Genomic DNA, 27,003 nt, shown 5'->3' with positions numbered 1-27,003 from the left:
TTCTCGTTTCTTTTTGTTAAATCTTTTCTTAATGTTTTTTCATTTCTGGTTTCGAAATGTGTGTGTGGGGGGGGGGGGTACGGATCCCGGTCCCATCCCTTGGCTACGTTCCTGCGGCAGACATTATTTTCGCATTCTTTGAATTGCATCAACACGTGTAGAAATAGAAAGTTCTATTTTTATCTACCGTAACTACTAGTTTATTGTTTTATCTTTGTATGAGGAATTTGTGATAGATTGGCAAATTATGAAAATCGTAGGGCAGAGACACGGGTTCGAATCCCGTCGTGCAAGCGCCGTAACTTACATTTTTTCTGGGGAGGGGACAAGCATTAATACACGTATTTGTGCCTCCTAGAAAAAGTCGTTTTCGTAATTCTAGTGCCCCTCTTTTCACGCTTCTGTTAATCTTTATGGGTCCTCAGAGGTCTGCGGGGTCGGTAGTTATACCTCTGGACCCGTTCCATACACGACAAACTAATTAAGGGGACAATATTGACAAATCTGACAATAATATACAAATATATATTATTTCTAGGACCGCTAATAGTAGACATGTTTTACTGAAATGGGCCCACGACTCATTTTTGTTTTATTTACCTTTTGTGTGTTGTTCTGTTTATGTAATGTATTGAACCTGTTTGATGCTTCACTTATAATTTCACGTTCGTATCGTATATGGAGTAAGACAATTTTATCTTGAAATGGGCCCCCCTCGAACGACGTGGAGCTTCCCTGGGGGGCAGTGGCGGTTTCAAGTTACGGGCCTGCGTCGTGGCAATCATTTTTTTCTTACTTGGAAGATATCGTTTACGTAATTGGTTTTGTAATTCTGTTATTCCTTTATTATTATTATTATTATTATTATTATTACAAAGTCGTGACTTGGCTATATATTTTATATTTTATGAATTTTCTGAATGGATTTCAAGTCTTTTTGTTGAATAACCAACACACTTCACTTTAGGGGGTTTGGAGGAGGGAAATATTATCCTGTTGCTTTCATTGAAATACTTGCACGCTACACCCAGCCTGGATACTACATTTCACCTTTCTATATCTACGGAAAGTACCCTAAAGGTTGTGATGATCATAAGAGAATAAGATATGAGATCAATGAACTTTGCGTATTAACATTTAAAGTATCAGGTTGTCAGAAAAGTCATGAGTCATGACGTATTTCTGTAAAATATGACAAATGATGGTTTGTAGATGTACTAGGGTTATTCGGATCATGAAATAGTTTGTCATGAAAAGCTAAGATGTTGAGCGTTTTGTGTAGTAATGTTACTCTTTGTTTGGTTTGGTTTTACAGATTTGATCAGAGATAGCGTGGGACAATGAAAACTTGATCCTCCACCCACCGCGACCCACTCTGACCCATGATCCACCACCCACCTTGGCCCACTCTGACCCACTACCCACCATGACTCACTCCGACCTACCACCCACAATAAACCAATGACCCACCAAAACACATCGTCAACAACTCTGACACATGATCCACGTCCTCTTTTCTACCGACTAAAGAGTTTATACTTGTAATAAAACCAGATTGTCAAATTCTAACTAATCGGAGTTTGAATGTCTACGGTCAATCCCTCAAGCACCGCTCTGTTACAATAATGGTGGATCTGACCTTTACGATATAAAATGGTGAAGTGTTTGTTATGGACAAAATTACGATGAATTTTAGTTAAATTATCATGGTCTAATTATTTCCTTGTTGAATTAACGACACTTTTCAGTGGAAAAACGGATGAAACTTGAAAGTCCCAAATTAAGGTACGTAGATCAACATACAGAAGCTTACATTACAAATGTTATGTCTATTTTTCTCACAACTTTATGGATTGATTGCCCTGTGCTCTAAGCGCTCTATATAATAAACAAGCTTCAGGAATTATCATAAAGCGCATGGTAAGCATATGTGGATATATAATGCGAAGCACTGTATTTTTGGTTGAGTTCAGTTGAGTTGATTTTGAGTATAACGTCCCTTTCAGCAGCGTATATGAAACATGGACCTACCCCTAGTCGTAAACGTCGTCAACACCTAGTGGCCCACTTGCGAGTAAACGTCGATCGTCAATATACAGACGAATCGAAGGATTGCCGCTAGTGTCCAACTGCCGGCAGGGTTTCGTCGAGTTGAAACAGATATCTCGCGTCGGGGTGTTGAAGTTTCCACCACGTTGCACCGAGGACTTGGTTTTGATCCACGCTCCTTCGAATCGTCGCTCAGAATCGCGAAGGGCCCAACACGAACTATCGCCAGTCATGTGCATGCGGTTATTATTATATATGACTTTTTCCTGATGAATTGTTCCTAAAGTGAGCTCCTAGAGTCAAGAAAAACCTCTGCCTCTGTGTGATTTAACATATTTTGTTCGAGTGATTGTGTGATTCATTGGCGTTTTGACTCGTCAGAAGATGCTGTCTACAATGCAGTGAGCAGAGAGGGTCAGTGGGTCAGAGTGCGTTATAGTGAGTGGTGGGTCACGGCGGGTGGTGCGTCGCAGTGGGTCACGGTGGATGATGGGTCGTAGTGGGTCTCATGCTGCTGACCCACTGACCCGCTCAGAAAACTCGATCAATTTGACCCACTGACGCACTTCAACTCTGGATTTGACACCACATAGAAAATGTAGGACCAAAAATTGCATGTCAACCATATTTTATTGTTTTATTTCAGGCAAGGGAAGAACGTGCGAATAGTGTTTGTTATCTTTACTGTCCTCCATGTTTCTGTGTTTTTGTCCTTCTTTTTAAAGAGTTAGTGGAAAAAGTGTAAAAGTGAGTAAAACGTGTCAAAATAGGAAACAAGGTACTGAGGAAGGTTCGTTAAATTAATTAACTTAAAAAAATAATCCAGTGCCCTGAAACTCCAGATTCCAATCAATATACGTATCTATCCAATCACGTGCCGTGAAAAATCAGGGCCCGAGGCGAGATCATACGGCAGCCTCTCCGTGCATATGAGTTGTCAATTTAAAGTTGACTTCTTTGTACAATTCTTTCTGCATAATACTTTACTATTTTATCACGACTGAAATAAAAAAGTTTCAGCATTATTGCACTGGAATCGTAAAAGTGAGTTATTACTAAATTCACTGCAGCTCCATGTTTTTCCTTCTCCCAGAACAGTAATTTCTTAGAGTAGTGGCTTAAGCGTTAGCTTCATAATGTTGGGAACGCGGGTTCGATTTCGGCTGTGGCAATTCAGGAAATTTTTATAATCTACAAAATTAATACTTCTGATGTATACTAACATGAAACATATTCAATTTCTCTCGGTCTAAGAGTTGAGACAACTTCCTTTACAGGTGAAATGCCAACAACACAAAATTACGTCATCCGTGTCAACCTTCGTAACTGTCTGGCAAGTAACGTGTTTGGACAAAAATTGATGAACACTTAAGGGCTAAAACGTCCTTACTGCTGTAGTATGGGCCAAAAATGAGTTCCAAGGAATTGTTACTAGCTGTGCAGAAATTGCAAATAGTAATCGAACTTACAACAGGGATCGCTAGTCACGAGAATGATCCTATTTAAGGTGTCACCTCACCTTTCTACTTAGAAGAAGGGCGTAACAAAATACATTACTGTTATCAGCTAACAAATCTTTATATTCCATTTCTTGTTGTCATAAAATGATAATTCTATTTGTAAATCCGTAAACGTAATAATATTATTGCGTTCATTTGTAAACCTAAGATACATCTGACATACTCTGTATCTTTTCTGTTCCTATGAATACCTTCGACTATGTTACTTTTCTTTCCTTCTGTGGCAATAATAATAATAATAATAATAATAATAATAATTATTATTATTATTATTATTATTATTATTATTATTATTATAACAAAAAAGGAATAACATAATTACAATATCAATTACATAAACATTATCTTCCCAATTCAGAAAAATTACTAATTACCATGACGCGATTTGAACCCAAGTTTGCTGCAATGGGAGTTTCCTGTTTTTGCAATTTTTTTTTAGCAAATCGCCCCAACCGGAGTAATGTTCGCCACTGGCACCTCATGTCCTTTCGACGTATTCCGAACACTGCAGGAACACGAATACAGAAATACTGAGGACAATTAAAATTCCAACCTTGTTCTTCAGAGGAATTCGAACCCCTAGTGGATTGCGCCTCATGATAAGAAGCCGAACGCCCGGGATCACTCGGCTAGTGCCACCGGCACAATTTGCCACAAACTCCTCATATGAATATAAGAAAATAAACTAGTAGTTATGGAACATAAACATAGAACTGTCTATTTCTACACGTGTTGCTACTATTCAAAGAATGTGAAAAAAAAATTCTGTCATCTTTTCTTCTTTGGAAATTAGAAGTTATGATAAAGACGAAATGTAATGTAAATCGGGATCATCCCTGCACCCGATGACCAGCGCCGTAACTTAGATTCTTTTCGGGGGGGCAAGCATTAATAAGCTTATTTGGGAACCCTAGAAAAAGTTGATTTGAAAATTATTGGGCCCCCTCTCTTTAACTTTCTCTTAATATTTATGGGCTCCCCAGAACCTGTGGGCCCTCCAGCACGACAAGGTCTGCGATTCCGTTAGTTACTCCATTGTCCCATTCCATTCATGAAAAAAATATTAAGGGGACAATATTGATAAATCTCAAAGCCATACGAATAAATATTACTGAAATAGGTCCACAACTCATTTTTGTTCTATTTACCTTTTGTGTGCTGTTTTGTTTTTGTAACGTAACGACCCTATTTGATGCTTCATTTTTAATTTCATGTTCGTATCGTATATGGAGTAAGAAAAGTTTGTCTCAAAATGGGCCCCCTCGAACGGCGGGAGCTTCTCTGGGAGGCAGTTGCCCCCCACAAATTACGGTTCTGCCGATAACGTAGGCTCAACTTGAAGAACATTTCGTGATATTTCCTCATTGAGGAACGTCTATATAACTTGTTTTTGAGTTAAACAAGGAAATCTCGAGTGAGTCATTAAAACACTCACAGAAGCTGCTTATATTTTCTTGTTTATATTTTTATTTATATTTCGTTTATATTTGTTTTTGTTATATTTGAGTATCTTGTTTATAATTTTCCATGAAACGACTTTAACTAGATATTAGTTTGGGCGGAAGTTTAAATGGCGCGATAGGTGAGTGGTTAGCGCATTGAACCTCTATTTGGTGGACCCGTGTTCGAATCCCGGCCAGGCTGAAACTTATTCAAGTGTTTCAATTTCAATGCATACTCAGTGTGAGAAGCAAGATCTTCTCTCCTCCAGAAAGAAAAAGATGTTGCAATGACGAGAATTGGAAAAGATCTCTCAATGGAGGCAATCATTTACAAATTTATTTCCAGCAGTTGTTCTAGATTTTATATTTTCAGCTACTTTCAAGCATTTTCTGATTCATATGTGATCAGTGTTTTTATTTGAAATGAAATGAAATCTTTGAGTTTTACGTCCCACAGTTATGCCGGTTAGGCTAAAGGAGACGGTGATGGTGAGTAATGAATGAAATGATGGAATGAAGAAAGTGGGAGGAAACGGGAGAATCCCGAGGAAACCCACGTACACGGTGTTTGTCCACTACAAAGTTCACATGGCGAGGGGTGGGATCGAATTCGGGACCCCAAGCACCAGAGGTGAACGCTCTACCAGTGAGCCACCGCGGCCAAGTATTTTTATTTCTTTGAATATACACTATGTAATGAAAAAATGCATTACATACACAGCAATATTGTGATTAACATATGATGTTCATTGGACAACACGCTCTGAAGCAGAAAGATTGATCTCAGAATGGACAAATGTTTCGTGCGTAATCTACTCACAATTTTACTTGCATACAGACCTGACTCAGTGCTACCAACTGCTGTCATTGTCGAGAAAAGTTACGTGTAAGTTGGGTTGCATCTGTCTAATTAGGCGTTCTCACAACTGCAAAAGACCTGAACCCCAAGTAATGGAATTAGAGCACTAAGGGGGGAGATACTTTTGTGGCTGGGTGTGCATAAAATTACAAATACTATAAAAGCACATGTTAACAAGCTTTTATAATCACAAATAAAATCAATTACATAAGTTGTTAGTAGACTATATAGATAATTGTTCTAGCAATAACGATATTTAAAACACTAGTAATTATTATAACCATTTTGAAATGCAGTCGAAGAGAATCAGATCACGAATTATCAAAATCACTAAAATATGCTCGAAATACTTCGAAAATATATAGACCCTATACAATCGAAACCGGTTATGACGACATCTCTTTTAACGACATATTGGGTATAACGGCGAAATCTAACGGTCCCGTCTAAACTCTATATAATAGATGTATTTAAAAAATCGGTTAGTACGATTGATTATTATGACATCGTATAAAACAACTTATTTTTATCACATTATCAAAGAAATGTATCGGTTATAACGTTCAATGTTATTTTTGTTTGTTCGTTACGTGTTTGGAGATTGCTGACAATGATATAAGGTTTATTTTCAAACTCTTGTTTTCTGTATACTGTATAAGTTTTTATCTTTTATTGTCATACAGTATTATTGCTGTACTACTGTATTAATGTTAGAAGAGAAAAATCCTCTTCACTCCCACTCCAGAAATATTGTATTGTATGTACTGTATTTCAGTTATATTTTTTTCTAAGTTTTGGCTTTATTCTACTCATTAACAATGTAAGTGTACAGTCTAAAACTTAGATACGAAATTTTGAATAAGAAAAGGAAAACCCAGTTTGTGCGACTATCGGCTATAAAGACCGTAAATTTGCGGTTCTCTCGAAGTCTTATAACCGGTTTCGACTGTATTATATTTAAATATCGTTCAGTCTTATATTTATAATATAAAAAGCTCAAGTATTGTTATCTCGTAACGTAGGTTGTAAACGTTATTGGGAAATACCAGAATAATACTAGGAGAAACTTCACACTCTTAAAAAAAAGCCTGGCCACTCCGTAAATCTTTAGAGCCAAGGCCAAAGAACGTTCAATATATTCCCTTGATAAATTCCAGTGAAGTTTTACTTCTTCCTTTACATATCAAATTAGGTTTAATCAAGAACTTCGTTAAAAGTATGAACAAAACCGGTGATACCTTGGAATATATTTTGCGTAAATTTCCACAAATTACTAAAACTAAAATTATGGTGGGAATATTTATTGGCCTCAAATTCGACAGATTCTGAATAATCCTGAATTTGACGCAGTATTAGATGATAAGAAGATTGCATGGGATTCGTTCCGAAACGTGGTGACGAATATTTTTGGGAAACGAGCGGTCTCAGAACAATAAGGAACTAGTGGAGCACCTAATATCTTTCTACCAAGCAATGGGACGTAATATGTCACTAAAAATGCACATGTTCCACTCCCGCATAGATTTCTTCCCAGAAAATTGCGGAGCAGTCAGCAATGAGCATGGGGACACATTTTCATCAAGTTATATTTACAATGGGGAAACGATATCAGGGTCACTGGAGAAAGTCTATGCTTGCTGATTGTTTTTGGACAATGGCTAGAGATGTTCCAGAACCACAAAACATGCGACAGGCAAATAGGCGCCCTTTAATATCTATGTAAGTTTTATCACTTCCATTTTATATAGTTATAATTTCTTATTAACCCTTTTAAATTCTTTGAGATTACATATAAAATGATGTAGATTTTATCGCGCATCCTACTCCCTTCCTGACAGAATTACTGTCGGACAAATCCAACATATTCGATTCTGGTTCAGCTCAAACCCAGGCACGAAATAGTTTCTTCAATCTCACCTCACGCAGACATTATACAATGGGCCAAATTCAGGTATTCTTGATTTTCGTTTCACTTCGAACCTTTCCGAACTAGATACTCAACCTCATTTTCCATTCTCATCCTCACTTCACAAAACCATCGAAGCAGATGACTTCATTGATGTCTGGCATTTCTATTTTCCAATGATCACACTTTCTGAACATCGCATTCGTCCTCGACACTCGATCAGTTCCTACGTCAGTCGCCATTTATTGTCCCTCGTTAAGGACTTCAAAATAGAACCTGCGAGTTTTAGTGATCATTATTGTATTGTTATGACCATGAACATAACCGTCATGAAGTTTCTTAAGAGCAATCCTATACGTTTTTTTAATACTCCCATCATCACAGAACCGGAATATTTGTCTATCATTGGAACAGAGTGATCGTTAATGCACAAGAATCTAAGATATAAGGGCACTCTTATGAACTTTGGTAAGAAACGTCTTAACCCTGTTTTTCACTCTATCAGCAAACAATAAAGTATTCATCGTCATCAAGCCTTTCACTCTCAGTATACCAAATATTCCTAGCGGTTAGGGGATTATGTGATGGTGCTGGATCAAGATTAATCTGTTCTGCCTCAAATACATTAAATCAAAGTGCATCTTCTCTCTATGGACAGCCAACTTATGCAAGGACAGTCTCTGATTTTACAAAAAATGTCAACATTGTCTATTTATAACGAGAAGGGAGTAGGGGTAAACGATAATTAATTCCAAAACTGAGAGACCCAGATGAACACTTCTATGAGGGTATACATGTAAACATCTGTGTGCCAACTCTTCATTGCGAGTCAACGATACTCCTTTATTTGATCATGTAACGAGATCACTTATAGATTGTGACAGAGAAACTACAGCAGTCCCTTGACGATAGAAGAGGTCATAAGATTAATTAAACTTGGGAAGAAAGGCAAATTCACTAGCATTGACTCCCTGCCTGTGAAATTTTACATCAACTTTATCGATATTCTTGCTCCTTTTCTCACTTATCTTTTCGACAAGTATCTAGAAACTTGCACAGTAGAGCAATCTGTACGTAGAGGTATTACTTTGTTAATTCCGAAACACACAAAGGCAAATGATATTGATGCTTTTCGTCGTATTACTTTACTTTATACTAATATGTGTTAAAATTTTACCCATTGTCTTACTGTGCTAATGAAAACTTACATTTAAGAAATATTAAACCCATTCCAATATGAGCATGATCAAACCCATCACCTTTATGAAGGACTCTTTATTATGGTGTTTAGGACATTATACTAAATCACAAATCTAAATACGATCATACAAATTATTCTGAAACCTTTGGCAGAATTCAGCATGAATATATTTTTGACGTTTGAATTCCTTCTGGATTTGATTAACAATTTATTTATATGATTAGAGGTGTTTATTTCCACAGGACGACCAAACTAAAGGTCAATGCGGCTTAAGAATCACAATTCCCTTTAATAATAGGATATTTCAGGGTAATATTATGTCTAGCATTTCATTTAGTTTATCTTTGTGTCCATTGTTACTTACTGTTCAGTGTCATTTACCGGGAGTCTCTGTATTTAATTCTAGCACTGCTGTCCAAAGTTATGTTGATGATGCCCATTATTTTGTTAACAATTTAGCAGAAATACAACATATTTAATTTTTGCTTGATCAATATCAACAGGTTTCTGGTGCGTAATTAATTAACTGTAGAACAAAAATTATGTGTCTTAAAGGCGAATATAAACGTATGTCTAAATGTATAGTGATTACTTTTCTTTTCTTGACTCTATTAAGATATTGAAAATTGGACGGTTTTTTACTACTACATATACTATTAATACTAACTACCGCATCGCTTCTAAACTTAGAAACATTCTTTATTTTCATAATCATCCTCACTTTAGTTTGTTCGGCAGAATGATTTTTCCTAGACTCAGCCTCTTCCTTGTTACGATATTTTGTTTAGGTCTTTCCCTCCGCATAGAATGTTCGTTACACAGCAATGCGTTGTTTTTATTTTGGTACATAAAGTTACTGCAAGTGTCTTCTACCCAGCTAAGTCTTCTATCCAATGACGGAGGCATCAGTTTACTGGAAGTGAACACTTAAGCTAAGACAATTCTGTTACATCTAAGTTGCATATAAATGCACAAGCGAAAGCATGTAGGCAAAAGACGTGAAATATACCGTGACAATATACATCACATCACGTGTTATTCCGAACACCACCGTGGAGCTGGCGGCGCCTAACACTTCTGATTTCCTGCAGAAACATTCCGTACTCTCTGTTGAAATCAAAGCATATTTGAAAATTCTATTGATAGTTTGTCTGGGAAATATTTTGTAGGGAATCCCCTGCACACTCATTACACAGTGACGAAATGTGCATTTTTGGATTGGGTATGTATGACTTGCTTTACACTGATATGGACAGCCATATCAAAGCTTCTCAAATTTGAAATTGCGCCTGTTGAAATTTAGCATTTCCATGATTTTGGACAGTTGTATCTCTGAAACTACACACTTTTCCTCAATAGTGCATGTGAACTTTTTCTCTTATTTTGATGTTTTTCGAAGTTTCTTTTTCTTAATTGTTTGCTTGCATAAACTACTCTGAATTTTCTGAAGTATATGTGTAGACTGAATATAAAATCCGTGCTAAGTGCAAAAAATGAAAAAGTTCGGTTTAATGTAAAAATGTGGCCTATGTGCCTAACACTACTCACTGAAAAACTGGTTATCTAGTATTCAATATGGAAGTAGTTCAAATATTCCCCTGAAGAATGCGCGTGCTTATATGTCCCATCAGTTCTGGAATAACATCTGAGCTGTTTACTTAATATTTTCGTTTTGGCACTTAGCACGGATTTTATATTTAGTTTATATATGTCTTTCCTCTAACCTTCGTTTGATGTCTGTTCAGTTAGCAATATAACATTTTGTAACTTTTTCACATCAAATACGAACCTTACGAAGCATAAAAGGCATGTAGTGTCATGTTAACAAGGCAAGGTACTTACAGCTTTGCCATTTAATGGCATATATGTCAAGAGCAGGAACATTCACAAACTAATCCCTAGAAATAAAACGTGATATGATACCGAATCATTTTATAAATCTTCTTTGATTCCTCTAATGGTTGCTGATACAAAATCGCAAGCTGCGTTTCTGTCATTAAACTTTCTTGTAGCTTTTAGTAGCATTGGAAAAATCGAAAACTATTTCTTGCCTATTGCTATCTACATAGAATTAGTTTCAATCTGCCTCTCAATACATTGAATTGTGCATCTTTTTCTCAACTAATAATTATATAGGTCTGCAGAATAACCTGCAAGGTTTTGGATATATTACATAGAAACTTTTACGTCCTGTACCTTTGCTAAGAGAATATTTATTTATTTGTCATCAACACAACAGGCATAAGCCCAATTATAGTGTTGGTGTATTACATAATACATTTACAACAGTTTTCTTAAACATAGAGTTCATATTGCAGATGTCAATTTCTTTATGTTTGATACATATTTTGTAATAAGTAGAACACATTCTCCAAATTGGTGATTTCAATAATACGTTGGTCCTTGCTTTTTTGCAATAAAACAGACCAGAGTTATTAGCACCTGTAAAGGCGCTATTAAAATCTCAAATACATTAAAATTACAGACTTCGTAGTACAATCTTCTTCAATACTTTCTTTTCTACAATTTTATTCACTTCTGTCATCACAACCCCATTTTACTATAATATTTAGTTTATCTTCGTTAGAGAGACGCTGGTGAAAAAATCTTATTCAATAGACAACTGATGTCAAACAATATGGTCTAGTAATCCCTGAAGATTGATTTCTGTAGATGCATGCGCGAATAGAAGGTTTCTTTTAGAGAATATCTTTCTTTTTTCTTTAGCCCAGCAACAATTTTTAATGTGGTTTGTATTTAATCTTTTTTGCTCCTTTTCTCCTTATATTATAATGTCTCTTCTTAAGATTATTTTCAATGAGAAAAAAGCTAACGTTTCGTCCACTGAAATACATACTAGTAGATGTAACGATGATTTGAAGGAATAGTTTACTTTCCTTGGCGTAGCTTCAATAATCTTTTAAACATTCAAGCATCATTTCGTTTTTCCAAAATATTCAGTGAATGTTTGTAGCAGATATCAACTCACTCGAGAATTTAACAAAGGAAGCTGTGCGGTTTCTCGCTGCAGTCATCGTACAATATTATTTGTCTTCCTTGGGATGCATTCGTTAATAGTTGTGTCTCACTGCCATTATTTCCTCGTAGCTTCTCAGAAAATCTAATACTTACCTAATTAACAGACAATTTCAGCAGGAAGCATTTTATTGCATTCACATTCCGTCCGTCTTTTCAAAATTTCTCAAGTTGTGGTCTATATTGTGCCTAGTCTATTCAGTGCGATCTTTTAGAATCGTGTTTACTACTATATAGTTAAACAAATCCATTACATAGTTATACAGCTAATCCTGCATTCCTTTTGCCCAAGAATACAGTCCAACAGCACTTAATATGTGACCGACATATTTAACTTTATTAATGAAAAACATAATTAGCACCTGCATTAGCAGATAGAAGCAGCATATGTTATTAATACAAAAAAAGTACTTCAAATGGTGATCCAGTAGATCAAAAGCCATCGTGCCACCTGCTGCTCTCAGTAACTACAAATCTATTTATGATTCAAAAGTAAATGTCATTTTTGAGTAACGCATCGAATTACATTTTAAGTAATGCACATTCTTTCTTTCTAAAACTTTTACATATCTTCAGCTGACTTTTATGGCACATATCTCAGACTTGACGTTCCAGGCAAAATATTGAAACTTCCAGTAACGGTTAGACAATACAACATGTCTACATTTGTCACTGTTGTTTAGAAACTTTGGTACTCACTTGACACCGAACCATAAAATGATGGGCAGTCATGATCCTGTTGTGTCAGATCGAATGTTGCATGTCCTCTAGTGAACCAAAAACAATACTATGGCATATGCTTGTTCAATTTAATGCATTAACATGTTTGTGCTGGAAACCTGCAAAAAATATTTTTTCGGGTAGATCTTCAAATAATACCACTGAGCAGTGCTCTGTTAGCTTATGGCTAGAACCTAGTAGCAGTACCAATCTTACATGTGTAAGTGTCTGTCATCGCTAAAATGAACTTTTCTCTTTCCTATTAAGACAGGAGGTAGATGTAGAGCACCACTAATTTTTATAGAAATGATTACTTGTATATACAATATAATTGTCACCAAAGTACTACAGTAGTTAAGTTCAAATTTATGGGAACACAGTTACCCGAAACATCTATACCTAAATCATTTTGTATATATGTAAATCTTTTTTTTTTTGTTGTTGTTGTTGTTGTTTGAAGTTCCTCTGTAGCACCGAAGCTATCTGCATAGGATGTGAACCAACATTGGATTAGAACTTGTACGGTGTGCGTATCAGAAGTTTACCTATAAGTTCCCACCAGCACTCGAACTCGGAACTCTCATAATGAAGACAGAAATGATTATACTTAGCAACAATAGAAAATAATTTTGTAAATTTAAAAATCAAATGTTATCGAAGTACATAAATTGGTGCAGCTTTTATATGTGCGAATCACAAAGCCGTGTAATCAAAGTATGACCACATATTTTATTAAAGTTGTTTTTTCTTCATATCTCAAACTTAATTAGTGGCTTTGCACAGATACTAGTTACACTTTAGTAATTACATTTTGTAATGTTATGCAATGTCAGGAGATAGCATTGAGATATTGGAGAAGAGATTCAACGTTTACCATTTTTAATTTTGAAGAAATGGAACATTACAAAATGAATACTGTAAACATCACATAAATTTATTTATTTTTATGGCAGTGAGTTATATTCGAATTGGACGATATTTGCGGTTATTTTACACATATTGCATAACTGAATTTACTACCTTATAGTAAATACATTGTACAGGGCTGTTATAATTTCCTTGCTGTGACAAAAATGCTTATAACTTTTCTTAAATGATGTGGCAGTGAAATACATTTTAAATTTTACGATGATATGTAAATTTTTGGTTGACAACACTATACAATGATGAGGTTCACAACACTGGTGACAACAAAGGTCATGAAAATGGAGACGGTTGAAGAGAAAGCACAGTGTATTTGTGTTTGTATGCAGAACTTAATCAGGTGTGTTGGTGCAACGAAACTTCAGCACAAAAAAGTACCTCCTGATGTCAGGAGTATAAAGAGTTGGCACAGTAAGTTTATGGCTATCGGGAAGCTTGTAATATGCAAAGAAGTGGTCGGTCACCAGTGAGCCCAAACAATGTGCGAAGAATTCCTGACAGCTTGGAGAGAAGTCCAAGAAAATCGTCACCGCGGCGGTCGCTGGAGTTGGGAATTCCTCCGTCAATAACGCGCAAGATAATGCATAAACATTTGAAAGCCACATTGTACAAGATTAAATTTGTGCATAAGCTGACAGAGGAAGATCAAGACACGAGACTGGAGTTCTGTGAACTGATGCTAAAAGGACTGGATGATAACAGGGGACTTCTACATTTACTCGTGTTCTCAGGTAAGGCAACTTTCCATGTTTCAGGGAGGGTAAACAGATACAACTGTCTTGTTTGGGGAACTGAAAACTCTCATGAATATGAAACGCACAAAAGAGACAGCCCGAGAGAGAATGTGTGGTGTGCCGTATCAATGCACCACCTCATAGGCCCGTTTTTCTTCGACGAAAACACTGCGACATGGGAGATATACCTTCAAATGCTTAGAAATTTCCTAAAGCCCGAATTGGTTAGGTTAGGAATCAGGGATCGCATCAAAAACCAGCAAGACGGAGTCCCTCCACATCTTGCACAAGTCGTGAGGGACTACCTTGACCGTGAGCTATCTGACAGGTAGTTTGAACGCCGAGGCCCCACTTCTTCGCCCCGAAGTCCCCCAATTTGACACCCTGTGATTTTTGGTTCTGGAGTCGCGTTAAGACACAAGTGTATGCGGAAAAACCAAAAGATTTGCAGGACCTGAAAACTAAGATTAGTGAAGTAATCTATTACATTTCTGACGACACCAGACGGAATAACATTCACGGATTTCGCCGGAGGTTGCAGGAATGTATGGATGTCAACGGAGCCCAGCTAGAGGAGTGGCGATGATGGCGGCGGTGTATCTACGGACGATGATACAAAATATAAGTCTCAATAAAGATCTTAACGTTTATTTCACTGCAAAATCATTATTAAAAAATGTTATAAGCATTTCTTTTATAACAAGGACTTCATAACAGCCCTGTAGTACTAGAGTATTTTAAATAATATAAATATATTGAATACTATAGTGCGAGAGTGATCAAATCTGTTTTGACATTGTTTCGAAGAACTGAATTGTCTTTAAAGGCCCGGGGATGAGCAATTGCCTTCCTTACCCTACTCTGCGGGCAGCTATGATGATCACTCGATATCGCATTCTTGTCGGACTATTCAGAAAATGATAGGAATATTATAGGTAAGGAAAGTATTGGAGAGAAACTACTTTTTGTATTTGGTTTACAGTGAATGAGATTGATATGTGCATGCGACTATATAAATACATGAATTTAATTTTTCAAGGTATGGTTAGAAGCGTGTGATTGAAAGCGTGGGAAATGGCATGGATATCGACAGATGAGAGAAATCGTTAGATGGAAGAAGTTTAAGAACTCATCCCTTAATCTATCTTATGAAAACTACGTACTTTGAAAGCTGGGTTCCCACAAATATTTTGTCAAATACTTTGCTTGATTATAAAATTGGTCTTTATGACTAATGATTAACAACATATTAATTGCCTGACTAACAATTGAATCATGCTGTAGTATAACCCTTAGTATGACGCTAATCAAAAGTAAGAACGACTCTGAATAAGCCTTGGGGCCTTATGCAGTCATTCGGACGCGTCATTAGTGCCCTACTAAAGAATTCGACTAACATATGTTTCCTGCAGTTGTCAGGCCTTTAGTATGACGCTAATCATACGTCAAAACGACTCTGCATAAAACGGATTATGTTAATCCTTTGCACTAATAATTTATTTATGTGTTTTTGTCCGTTTTCTGCAAGTCTGTTATTCATACGAAGTAGAAGAGTATTTAGTCCATGTGTATGTATATCCTTTATTGTCGAGTGCAATGGATTGAAACGTATTTTCTTTGATTTCAGCCAAATTAGACGGAGTAAAAACATATATGCGAATGCGTCGTGTTCCTAATCATCTGCAAGTCAAGGTTATCAAATGGTTCGACTACCTTTGGCTAACACAAAAATGCTCGGATGAAGAAAAAGCTGTCAGCTGTCTTCCAGGTATGTTTTCTGAAAATATCCTTGAAACCATATTGCTATGTTTGTTTTAGTGGTAAAGCAGGAACGTGCAAAAGTCAAACCATACTTTAATGTTTTATAGACTACTTATTTACTTATAGCCATAACTACCGGTATCTGTGTTAACTCATTATTCCATAATAAAGCGGTGCCCTCAATTTCATAGCACATGAACAGAAAATATACTATACAATAGCAAATATTTCCACATGTTGCTGTGAGCGATAATTGGCGCTCTTCATTCCGCACCTTTCGGTCAACATGAAATTAAAATGCCTAGTATGAGTATCTTAGTGAACCACACTTACCTCTTACTCTTCGTTTTTCTAGATTAAATATCTAAAAACACTGAACTGTTGCTCATTCAACTGTTCCGTCACCTTTACATACTATGAAATCACTTACCTCATTTACCCGCAATAAGCCAACGAATTTCTGGAAAGTACAGCACGTCGCCATATTCTGCCTCCATTTCACACTGCAGTCTTTGACCGGTATTAAAATAATAAATCTCTAGCTATTTTTGTGATTTCTTCACTTCTCTCTAGATCTGGTACTATAGCAGACGATGATTTGCAAGTTTGACTAGTGATGCCGCCTGGCGTGTGCAAATAAAAACTCAAAGCTGAGAAAGTTTGTGCGTTTATTAGTAAAAGTTGGGAGAAGAACTAGTTGACTAAATATGGACATGTAAGATGTAGGATAGTCTCAAATTCAGCGATGTGCAAAAATATGAGTATGTTAAACTAATAAGTAAAATACTGGTGTTTGTTGATTACCAACGAGTAAGTTTACATTTTAGCGTAATGAAACTGTTTTATGTGCAGTGACACTTTGTTTACACAAAGTTAACAAGATTAATATGTTTGAAGAAACTTCGAGAAAGAGTTGTTTCCTCTAACTACGCAATAACGGAGAGGGAAGGCATCACTTTGTGTTGTGCAAGAGGAGAGTAGTAGACATGCCTTGGATTGCCTGTTTGCCAAAATTTATAGTTTTAGCATCAAAAGGGTATTTTAAGTAAATATGTATGTGCTGAACGAAGAAACAACTATCGGAAGTTCCTAGTGACATTAAAAACGATTCCATGTCAGAAGGGCCCGGACAGAAGGGCGAGGTCAAAAAGGCCGGAGTCAAAACGGCCCCGGGTCAAAAGAGTCCCACGTCAAACGGGACCCGCGACAAAAGGGACCAAGTCCAAAGGGCCCCGCGACAGAAAGGCCCTAATCAAAATTGCCTGGCTAGAAATGGTCCCCTGGGCAGAGAGGCTACAATCACAACAGGAGTGAAAATCAGAGATGCAGGAGGGGATAATGTCCTCTTAGCAAGTTGAAGGTGTGTACAACAGAAGGAAGAATATCAGTGGTTAGTAGTAACAAAAGGAAAGTTGAATGGTGATCTTAATTTTATTTGGTTGCTGTTTGTTCTGCAACAATCGCTATCGCTTAAGTCGTTTCTTCATCAAAGTTTGCTTTCACCCGCGTGTCTCTGAGCTTGCATTTTTGAAACATAGCCCAATCAGACTTTATCTATTAATGACCATTTCCTTAGTTCTTAAATTCCAATTCTGCCCCTGGATCAAAGTATAAAAACACATATTATATGAAAAATATTCTTTTGAAAACATTTGTTTAATTTTACTGCAAGAACATACATGTGGATTTCAATACAGGGATATTCAAAAGTATTGGGACAGAACAAAAATAACGACACGCGTGGACGGAGGAAAATCAAATGTAGCAATTAGTATTATTGCGAAAACTGCATTGATTTGAAGTGTGGTCACCATGGAAGCCATCTTGAAATCCGCTATATTGCAAATCGTATTTTTTTAACGGAAAAGACTGATTTTACACTTCAACTTAGGCTTGAATATTCCCACAAATGAGAATGTGAACTCATTTTTTACACACCTGTTTATGAGACTGGGAGTTTGACATATGCATCTAATAGAAAAAATGTATCATGAAAAGACAGTAACAAAGAGACGTGTGGACAAAGAAAAAGCTAATGCGTGTACATCATGGCAGCTAAATTGAATTCCGCATATTGTACACCATACAATATTTTTAAATAGAAAGAGGTGTCACATAAATTTAGACTAGAATCTTCCTACAAACGATAATCTGAAACGATTTTTGACCGACGGCTATTCGCTTACGAGTTAGCGTGTGCTACGTTTGACATTTGTTTCTAGTAGAAGAAAGTATTAGGAAAGACAAATAATAAAGAGGGCTTCATTGTGTTCTTAACGTTTCTGTTCGTTTGCTTGCGTTTCTAAAATATTGTGAAGTTACCACATATGTTAATAGTAACTATAACATATTTTAATAATAATTATATTTGTGGTTAATTGTTACTTTACAACTGTAAAACAGCAGAATGCTTTTAATGTGCAGCTTCGAATATTCAGTAGAGCTCAACAACATCGTTCAAATAGTAGCTGGTGGTAGCAATGTTTTGCCTGGTCAGTGTGTTGTACCGTGTGGAGTTAATACGGAAAGGATATAATGGTAGAATAATTAGGAAGAAACCATACATTATCCAAATTAAGAAATATATTTAAATTTTCTAGAGCTCTCAAAGATAAACCCAAAAATTGGTGGGAATGTGTTGTTTATCGATTAATTTAAATTAAACTTGCATGGATATGATGGTAGAATAATAGTGTTTTTCGACAATACAGAGATAAATGTAAAAAGCTCCCATCTTACTGTAAAGTACGGAGGAGGAAGTGTAATGCTTTGTGTTATATATGCTCACCAGACGTTGGAGAGTTAGTGTGTATTGATGAGATGTTTTTAAAAAGAAATATATCTTAACGTTCTTAGAAGGACAATTTTATCAAGATATAGATCCCAAACAAGGTATATGTTGTAAAGAAATGATTATTTTAAAACTCCCCAAAAGTGCGTGAAACCCCACCCCACAGTACCGGCTTTAACCCCATTGAGAATCTTTGAAACAAATTGCAACGTAAAGTAAATATGTACAAGTTACGGTGAAAGAAAGTTTGAGGAAAGCATTATGTACAGCGTGGAATATTTACACACACTATACCAGAAAAATTGTAACAACCATGCCGAAATGCTTAGAGGAAGTTATAAATCGTTGTATGTTTGCTATCAAATACTAACTGTATTAACTTGGAGGGATAAAATAACTTTTGAGGACATTTTAGTTTGTTTCATGATATCTGAATATTGATGTGATGAACAATGTCGCCGTCCCCATTCAATGCAGTTTTTGCAACAACACACACACTTGCAACATTTGCCACGTTATTACTGGATTGCCTGATACTTTTGTTTACTACACACAAATGTCATACATAGTACACTTACCTCGTAAAAGAATGGGGATTGGTAAAAAATGAATCATATTCTCGTTTGTGGAAAAATTCAAGCCTAAATTGATGAGCTAAACACACTTTTCTCCATTTAAAATTATTGTGTGATATCCAATATAGCAGAATCCAAAATGACTGCCATTATGTCCATGCCATTACTCAATGCAGTTTTTCCTTCAACACACACCTGCAACCTTTTACTTTCTCCCTCTACATGTCTCGTTGCCTATCCACGTACTTTGGTCTACTAGATACAAATGTCAACCGTAGCATCCTATCTCGCAAACGAATGAAGATAGAGTTTTTTTAAAAAAATGAGTTCTTATTCTCATTTGAGAGAAGATTCTATCCTAATTGATGTGTCAAACCTACTCCTTTCCATTCAAACAATATTGTGTAATATCAAATATCGCGGAATCCAAAGTTTCTGCCATGAGGTCCATTCAATGCAGTTTTCGCATAAATATCCATGCGCAACATTTGATTTCCTCCGTCCACGCGTATCGTTATTGCTGGTCTGTCGTAATATTTTTTTATTAATCTTATATTTTTTCCACATCTATGTTCTTTCAACACAAATAAATCAGGTACTGTCCAAAGAATATTTTTCATCCAATAAGTATTTTTATACTTCTGAAGCTTTTCAGGCTATATCTCAAGCTGTTTTGACGTGGGGCCTTTGGTCGCGGGGCCCTTTTGAACGGGGCTCTGTTGTCGTGGGGTCTTTCTGACCGGGCCCTTTTGACGTGGGGCCCTTTTGATTCGGACCCTTATGACTGGGGTCCTTTTGACCTGGGGCCGTTTTGACTCGGGCCTTTCTGTCTTCGCCCTTTTATCCGGGCCCTTCTGACGTGACACCTTAAAAACATATTTTTTTTTTTTATTTTTTCAGCCGGTATTGGACTGTCGTACAAACTATCCGCGTTCGTCTTTCCCGCGTGTCGAGAACAAGTAGGGCAAGGAATTGAATTCAAGAACGAAAGTAAAAAAATTGTGAAAGTGCTTTATAAAGTTTAATGGTTTATATTTTTATAAATAAATAAATAGATAAATTTTGGTGCTTTGTTTTGAAAGAGTTTCCCATAAGTATGTACTTGTAAGACAGGTTGAGGTAAGATTGAGCAATTCTACATCGCACCATCGTACCCCTATAGTATAGGGTTACATATTGGAACAATACTTACCGATCTCTGGTAGAAGTATGATGGGATGTTACAACCCGTGCAGTTAAACTTTATGGCTCTATTTGCCCTTACATGTTACCGTTCCCAACAAATAATATATATCTGTTGTATTAATTTTCGAGCATGGGCAGACGGAAGTTGAAGGAATCTATTAAAGTCAACGTTGCGTTCTAGACTAAATTATGTCTTTCCGAAAATAGTTAAGACTTCAATAAGTGTTGACTATGGAAACGGGATAGGTAAACTATTCTCTCCAATCAAATAGCGTCTCAGACAACTCTAATAAAGGGCATCTAGAAAAGATGAGGTCGTGAACTGACCAACTACTCTTACATTGTCTGTGGTTCAGTCCTCGGATTCTTATGAAGTTAATAATTTTAACAATGTCTTGTAATATCTTTGCAATCCACTCATTGGGCATACAAATTTTGATGCAGATTGTTGTGATAGGATGTTAACGGTTTGTTTCCAATAGAATAAGTTTGGAATTATCCTTTGTAAATATGCCCTGCTGGTCTCGTAATTTCTTCTTCTAATCTGCAAATTTATCCCGGCGAAACAGTCCTTCGATTTTTTTTTTACGAAATTGGGATGCGTGTTTCGTTTCGTAATTTATTTTCAGATTAAATTCTTTGATAGAAGAGAACGATTCATTATAAATTAAACACACAGGCCTACCTTTCACTTTCGCAAAAATGCATGGTCGTCCAATTTTTTCGAAGAAGTCTACGCTTGTCTGTAATTAATATATGTTGCTGTGCAGTGTTGTCACAATTTCTCAGTTTCTTTCAGTGATTCGCATTTTCCTAATTATCATTCATTCTTTCATTACCTGTTTCAACGGGTTGCAGGTTAAAAGGCCACTGCTATAGCATATCCCTCATGATACAGTTCTTTCTCAGCTTCTGTCTCAACCAGTTTCTCTTCCTCTTTTCAATTACGTCTAAAATTGTTATTTTCAATGCCACTATTTCTAACACTCTTATTTGTTTCTTACCATTCTCCATTCTTCTCCACACTTACATTTCGAAATCTTCACATCTTTATTAATTATCTTCATGTCCATATTTCTGCTCCATGCAGCACTATACTCCATATATAAAATGCTTTATGAGTCTTTTTTCTCAAGTGCTTTTTATCAAGGACTAATAAAATAGACTGTTTCTCTTCCTAAATGCTTCTTTCCCCATTTCTATCCTAACTTCTACTTCACGTTCATACTTCATATAATAATATCACTCAAATATCGAAAACTAGTCACCCGTTCTATTTTCTCCCCTTATACTTTTATATTTGACACCGGTCGGTTTGTCCAAAGAACAATGGCTTTTGTCTTTCTATAAATTATTTTTATCCCATATTCTTGATAGATTTTCCTTAAGTTTTCTAACCTGTTATTGATTTTCTTTTCACATTCCACTACAAGTGCAATATCATCCAACGTCGGTGAGACACAACATCCCTTTCAAACTCCCTTTCCAATGTCACTTTCCTCTGTCATTTCTTCCTCTATTCTAACATTTACTTATTGGTTCTTATATAAGTTTCTTACGAGTCTTCGATCTTTCCATTTCAGCCCAACCTACTTTAGTACTCCCAATAACAATTCCCAGTTTATGCGGTCAAAAGCCATTTTAGACCAATATATGCAACACATCTTTCATTTTCCCTAAAAACCTTTTATCGATTACTCTTAATAAGCCAATAGCATATATTGGTACTTACCTCTCCTAAACCCAAACTGTTCCCCTCAACTTCTTCATTTGTTCTTCCATACAACCTTCTGTTCAGTATTCGAAGCAAAATTTTTGCTGCATGCAAAATGAGACTAATAGTTCTATAGTTCTCGTATTTTTCTAAGCTTGATTTCTTAATCAACAGTACCATTGTTACCTTCAAGAAATCTTTTAGCCACTTTACTGTTTCATATATTTCATGTCAGAGTGGAACAATTCTTTCCTGCCCTTGCCTCCCATATCCTTAATGAATTAGATTGGTATATTATCTATCCCGATTGCTTTTCATTCCTAATTTTGGATATAGCTTTCTCAAACTCAGCTAGAAGAATATTAAACACTTTTACATTTTAGCGTACTTCATTTTATGCTTCAATATTTAGGCCATGTGATCTACACCTTCTCTGATATTAAGTTCTTAATTCTCCATGTTTTCTTCGCAGTTCCATAGATTTCACTTTCTTGTACATTTTCTCATAATTCACAACATTTTCTAATTTTTCTGTTCTCATATTTTCTTTGTAAAACTCTTCTCTTGCTCTGTCTGTTTACCTTCCTGAGTAATTCGATCTTTAACTTTCTTTACATCTGCCTGTTCCGACGCCTTTCTTTCCCTCAGTTTTTGCAACATCTGTTCTTCAACCAATTGTTTTTTAGCCTTTTTGTGTTTGCCGTAATCTACTACTACTTATTCAGCCTGCTGTATGCTAAGTTTAACACGTTCCCACCGTCTGCTACTACCTGTACCTATCGTTTCTTTGCTTGAGTACTTGTCTTCTAAGTTTCCAGCAAAAAGATTCCTTACTTCCTCGTTTTTCAATTTCTCGGTATTCAGCTTCTTGTCAATTTTTCTTCTGGCAATATTTTTCAGGTGAATATACACTTAGGCCAGCACAAGATTGTGATCAGAGAAATGTCGATCCCGGGAAGGGTCTTCACGTCCTTCAGGCGATTCCGATACCTGCTCTGAATCATAATTTGGTATTTTCGGCCGTCCATTGAAATTTCCATACGTATCTTCTCCTTTTGTGCTGATTGAACCAAGTATTGCCAATTACTTGTTAATTCTGCCTACAGAAATTGACCAGTCCCTTTCCACTCTTTTATTTCTATTCCTAAAGCATATTTGCTTACATTATCTTTCTATTCTTCTTATACAACTGCATTGAAATCTTTCATTACATTGCACCCTTCTTCTTCTTCCCGTCTATACTTTCTTCTATTTTCTCATAATTTTTCTCTATTTCTTCAATTATATGCAAAGTGGAGGCACTATGTCACTATCACCACTAAATCCTTCATTTTTCCTTCAAGTCTTAATATCGTAACTCTGTTATCAACAAGTACTTTTACTACGTTCTCTTTTAAGCGCTTACCAAGAATTATTTCCACACCTTTATAATCGTCCTTTTCATGACCTGAGTAAAAGATTCAATATTCTTTACTTGTCAATTACTCCTTAACTTCCTATTTAATTTCACAAACTCCTATCAAGTCTAGATTATTTTGTTTTCTTTTTTCTTTAAGATTCTGAGATAGACACAGCAGTGTTGAGGCCACTTGGGGAAACTCGGCACTGATTGGCTGAGACGCGATATGACATGTACTTTTGATTTAGGCAGAAGTACATAAGACCACAGCTTAAATTTTGGAAAATGCCAAATTTAAAAATTTGGTAAGGTAGTATTGGGCCGAGGTATAGCATGTACCTCTGTAAGTTTGGTTGATCCATCTCACTCGCTTTTACTAGTAAAATTGCCAAATATTCAATTGTCGGAGGATTTGGCCTATTTTATCATCTTTGATGACGCTTGATCACGTTATATGGCTATATGGAAGAGTATAGGAGTCAATTCTCTTTCATAATACATGACTATGTTAATGCACTGCTCGTAAATTTTGAGAGTATATATTAGACCACCGCTTAAATTTGTTAAATCTTCTCTAGGACTGTAACATATCCCCAATATATTTGATTGGTAATGATTATCCCCTTCTATGAGTAAAATAAATATACAAACATATCCGTATTGCGATGTACTCACCAAAGTTCGCTTATTGACTTAATTTATGTTCTTTGATTAAATAAATTTGGGAACTGTAAAAAAATTGGTAAATGTTTTGTAGGAGTGGATTATGTAGCTCTGTACATTGGATGGTCCTTACTATTCCCTCCTATGTCTAAAACATTGCCGAAAACATATATAAGTAACTTGCGGCGGACATTTTGAGTTTTGGTACGGAATTTCAATTAGCATAAGGTGGGATTTTGAAAGTAGCTCCCCAAGATCTACTAACTAGGGATGACTCCAAAGTTGAACCTTGAATCTGGGGATAACCTATATATTTCCTGAAAGGGTTTGTCGAGTAAGTTCCAAAACAAGTTTCAATTCATTGACTGGAAGTGACCCCACCCCTTCAGGGGTGCAAAATATATGGAACAACTTGACCTATATATCCTATATATCAAAGTACTACGCATGACTGGTAGATTAAGAATATAATGTGCACTACCAAATTATATCTTATATCAAGGTAATACACCCAAAAATGATTATTTCACTATAAATATTCTATATTATTGAAACTCGCTATCACGTCGTAGAGTGATCGTGAGATAGTGTGAGTTACGTGTCCCTCACACTTTAAAAACAATGACCAAGTTTTGGCAGTACCATCGTGCCAGGACTGTTACGTGTGAGTTACATGACTCACACATAGTCAAAATACTAAAGCCAGACAAACAACATAAAGCCGGAGCCTTCTTCCCTCTCATTACCTAGGCTTTGTCAAGGCCAGAGGGCTTAGCTACGAAGAAAGAGCTGTGTGAATCGAGTAAATAACCGCCACGACTAGTTTTCCCTAATTAGTAACCCTATTGAACATTTTTGTACCGTCTGACCTATCAAACAATTCGTCTAGGTGAGCAGTTGACGAATATATAATGAACGTACTGATTTGACAAATTACGTACGTACAATCATGGAAAATATAGAAATTGAAACATGTACACCGAATGTGTCACATCTAGCCATAACAATGTGCCACATTAATTGTGATACCAAATGACTTACTGTTGACTGGATATTATGGATATGCTTTTCTCAGCTTTATACGTCCACTAATGTAAGGTATTTATAGTGAAATAATTATTTTTTCTTGGTTTTATTCATTAATGTAGTATATAATTGGGTGGTGCATATTATATTCTTAATCTACTTATAACAACACTGTTTTGTGCAGTTACTTAAACTTAATGTTTGGGTTGTGTTAGCTTTAGAAAAGAAAGAAAAAACATTGAAGTTACTATCTATTATCAGAAGATTTCCAAATTCTTGTTTTGTGGTCAACCAAGAATGAAAGAGTCAACATTGTTCAGCTTAATTAGTATATTACTAAAAAAAAAAAAAAAAAAAAAAAAAAACAGATAGAACTATATAAGTTTAAGTTTATGAATTGTATTCGAAATCATAGAGTAAAATTTTCATGACTGTTTATTCGTGCCAATCGTTAAACAAATTACATCATAACAGATTTTAAGAATAAAAAAAAAATTGTCATTAAACATTTGCCTCCATCGTTGTATGTCCAAAGACATTTTATCTACATTTTATGAAATTATGTTATTACAGCAGTTTAACATACTTAGATTTTCAAACACATTTCGTTCATACATATAGAAATTCATTACTACTTAGAGAATTGGCGATCCATCCTTTCTACTTATGTATTTACAAAGGAATCTTTAATTGGGCGTTCGTTGCTTATAATGTCCCTGTCATTCATCAAACAACATAGAAACTATGCAGACATAGGCCGTATCATCGCTACTACAATTCCATTTTCAAATTAAAAAAAATGAGTAGCATCATGTATTACTTTACGTTAGCCTATGCATCATTCGCATAATACATCTAATATAAAAGCATTACTATTAATGGGAATGATATATTTACAAATGTCTAGCGAGAACGAAAAAAAAATCTACATCTACTCGACAGGGTCCAATTATTGAAACGCCTTTCTAAGAATTATTATCATTTTTAACTTGTTATCTTGTTCACAACTAGTTAAACTTGAAGAGGGATGGATACGCATAAGAAATCATATTCTACTTGAGAGTAGCAAGTTGAAGAAAACATTCCAACGTTATTGGTTTCCGATGAGGCAAATATATAAGTAGGCACGAACATTTAATTTCGCACCGTAATCATGGCACGTTCAAAGTAAACATCTGCCCAAACTAAAAGAAAATAACAACACAAAGCACGAAGTGGTTTCCTTTTTAGAAATAATAATATCGAAATCCGGAGGTATGTCCAGAGTAAAGTTCTCCCGCATCGGCACAGACCGATTATTCACACTCATCATGATATGATATCAACATCGGAGGACACGTTATACTGTTTATTCCCTAACTTACCAATTAGAAGCATGGATAAAAAAAATCAAATCTCCTAACCTAACCTACATAAATATTATGGGTCACACATTTACAATTTAGATCTAACCTAACCTACAACAAATATTTCACAAAATAAAACGCCATTATGGGAC

At 35.9% G+C, this 27,003-nt stretch overlaps 1 protein-coding gene across 5 annotated transcripts in view; it reads left to right on the top strand.

Moving 5' to 3' along the window:
* LOC145693390 (cyclic nucleotide-gated channel alpha-3-like) overlaps positions 1-27,003 on the top strand; it is a 369,908-nt gene that overhangs the window by 217,350 nt on the left and 125,555 nt on the right. For all 5 annotated transcript variants that reach the window (XM_081769343.1, XM_081769342.1, XM_081769341.1 and 2 more), the window contains one exon: positions 16,019-16,159. In XM_081769343.1, coding sequence (XP_081625469.1) covers positions 16,019-16,159 — 141 coding nt within the window. The remainder of the gene's footprint in view (positions 1-16,018; positions 16,160-27,003) is intronic.

Source organism: Thermobia domestica, chromosome 8, assembly GCF_964235325.1.
Source record: "Thermobia domestica chromosome 8, izTheDome1.hap1.1, whole genome shotgun sequence".
In the NCBI taxonomy this organism is placed as follows: Eukaryota; Metazoa; Arthropoda; class Insecta; order Zygentoma; family Lepismatidae; genus Thermobia; species Thermobia domestica.
The sequence above is the reverse complement of the archived record's forward strand: the minus strand, read 5'-3'. Positions and strand labels throughout refer to the sequence as shown.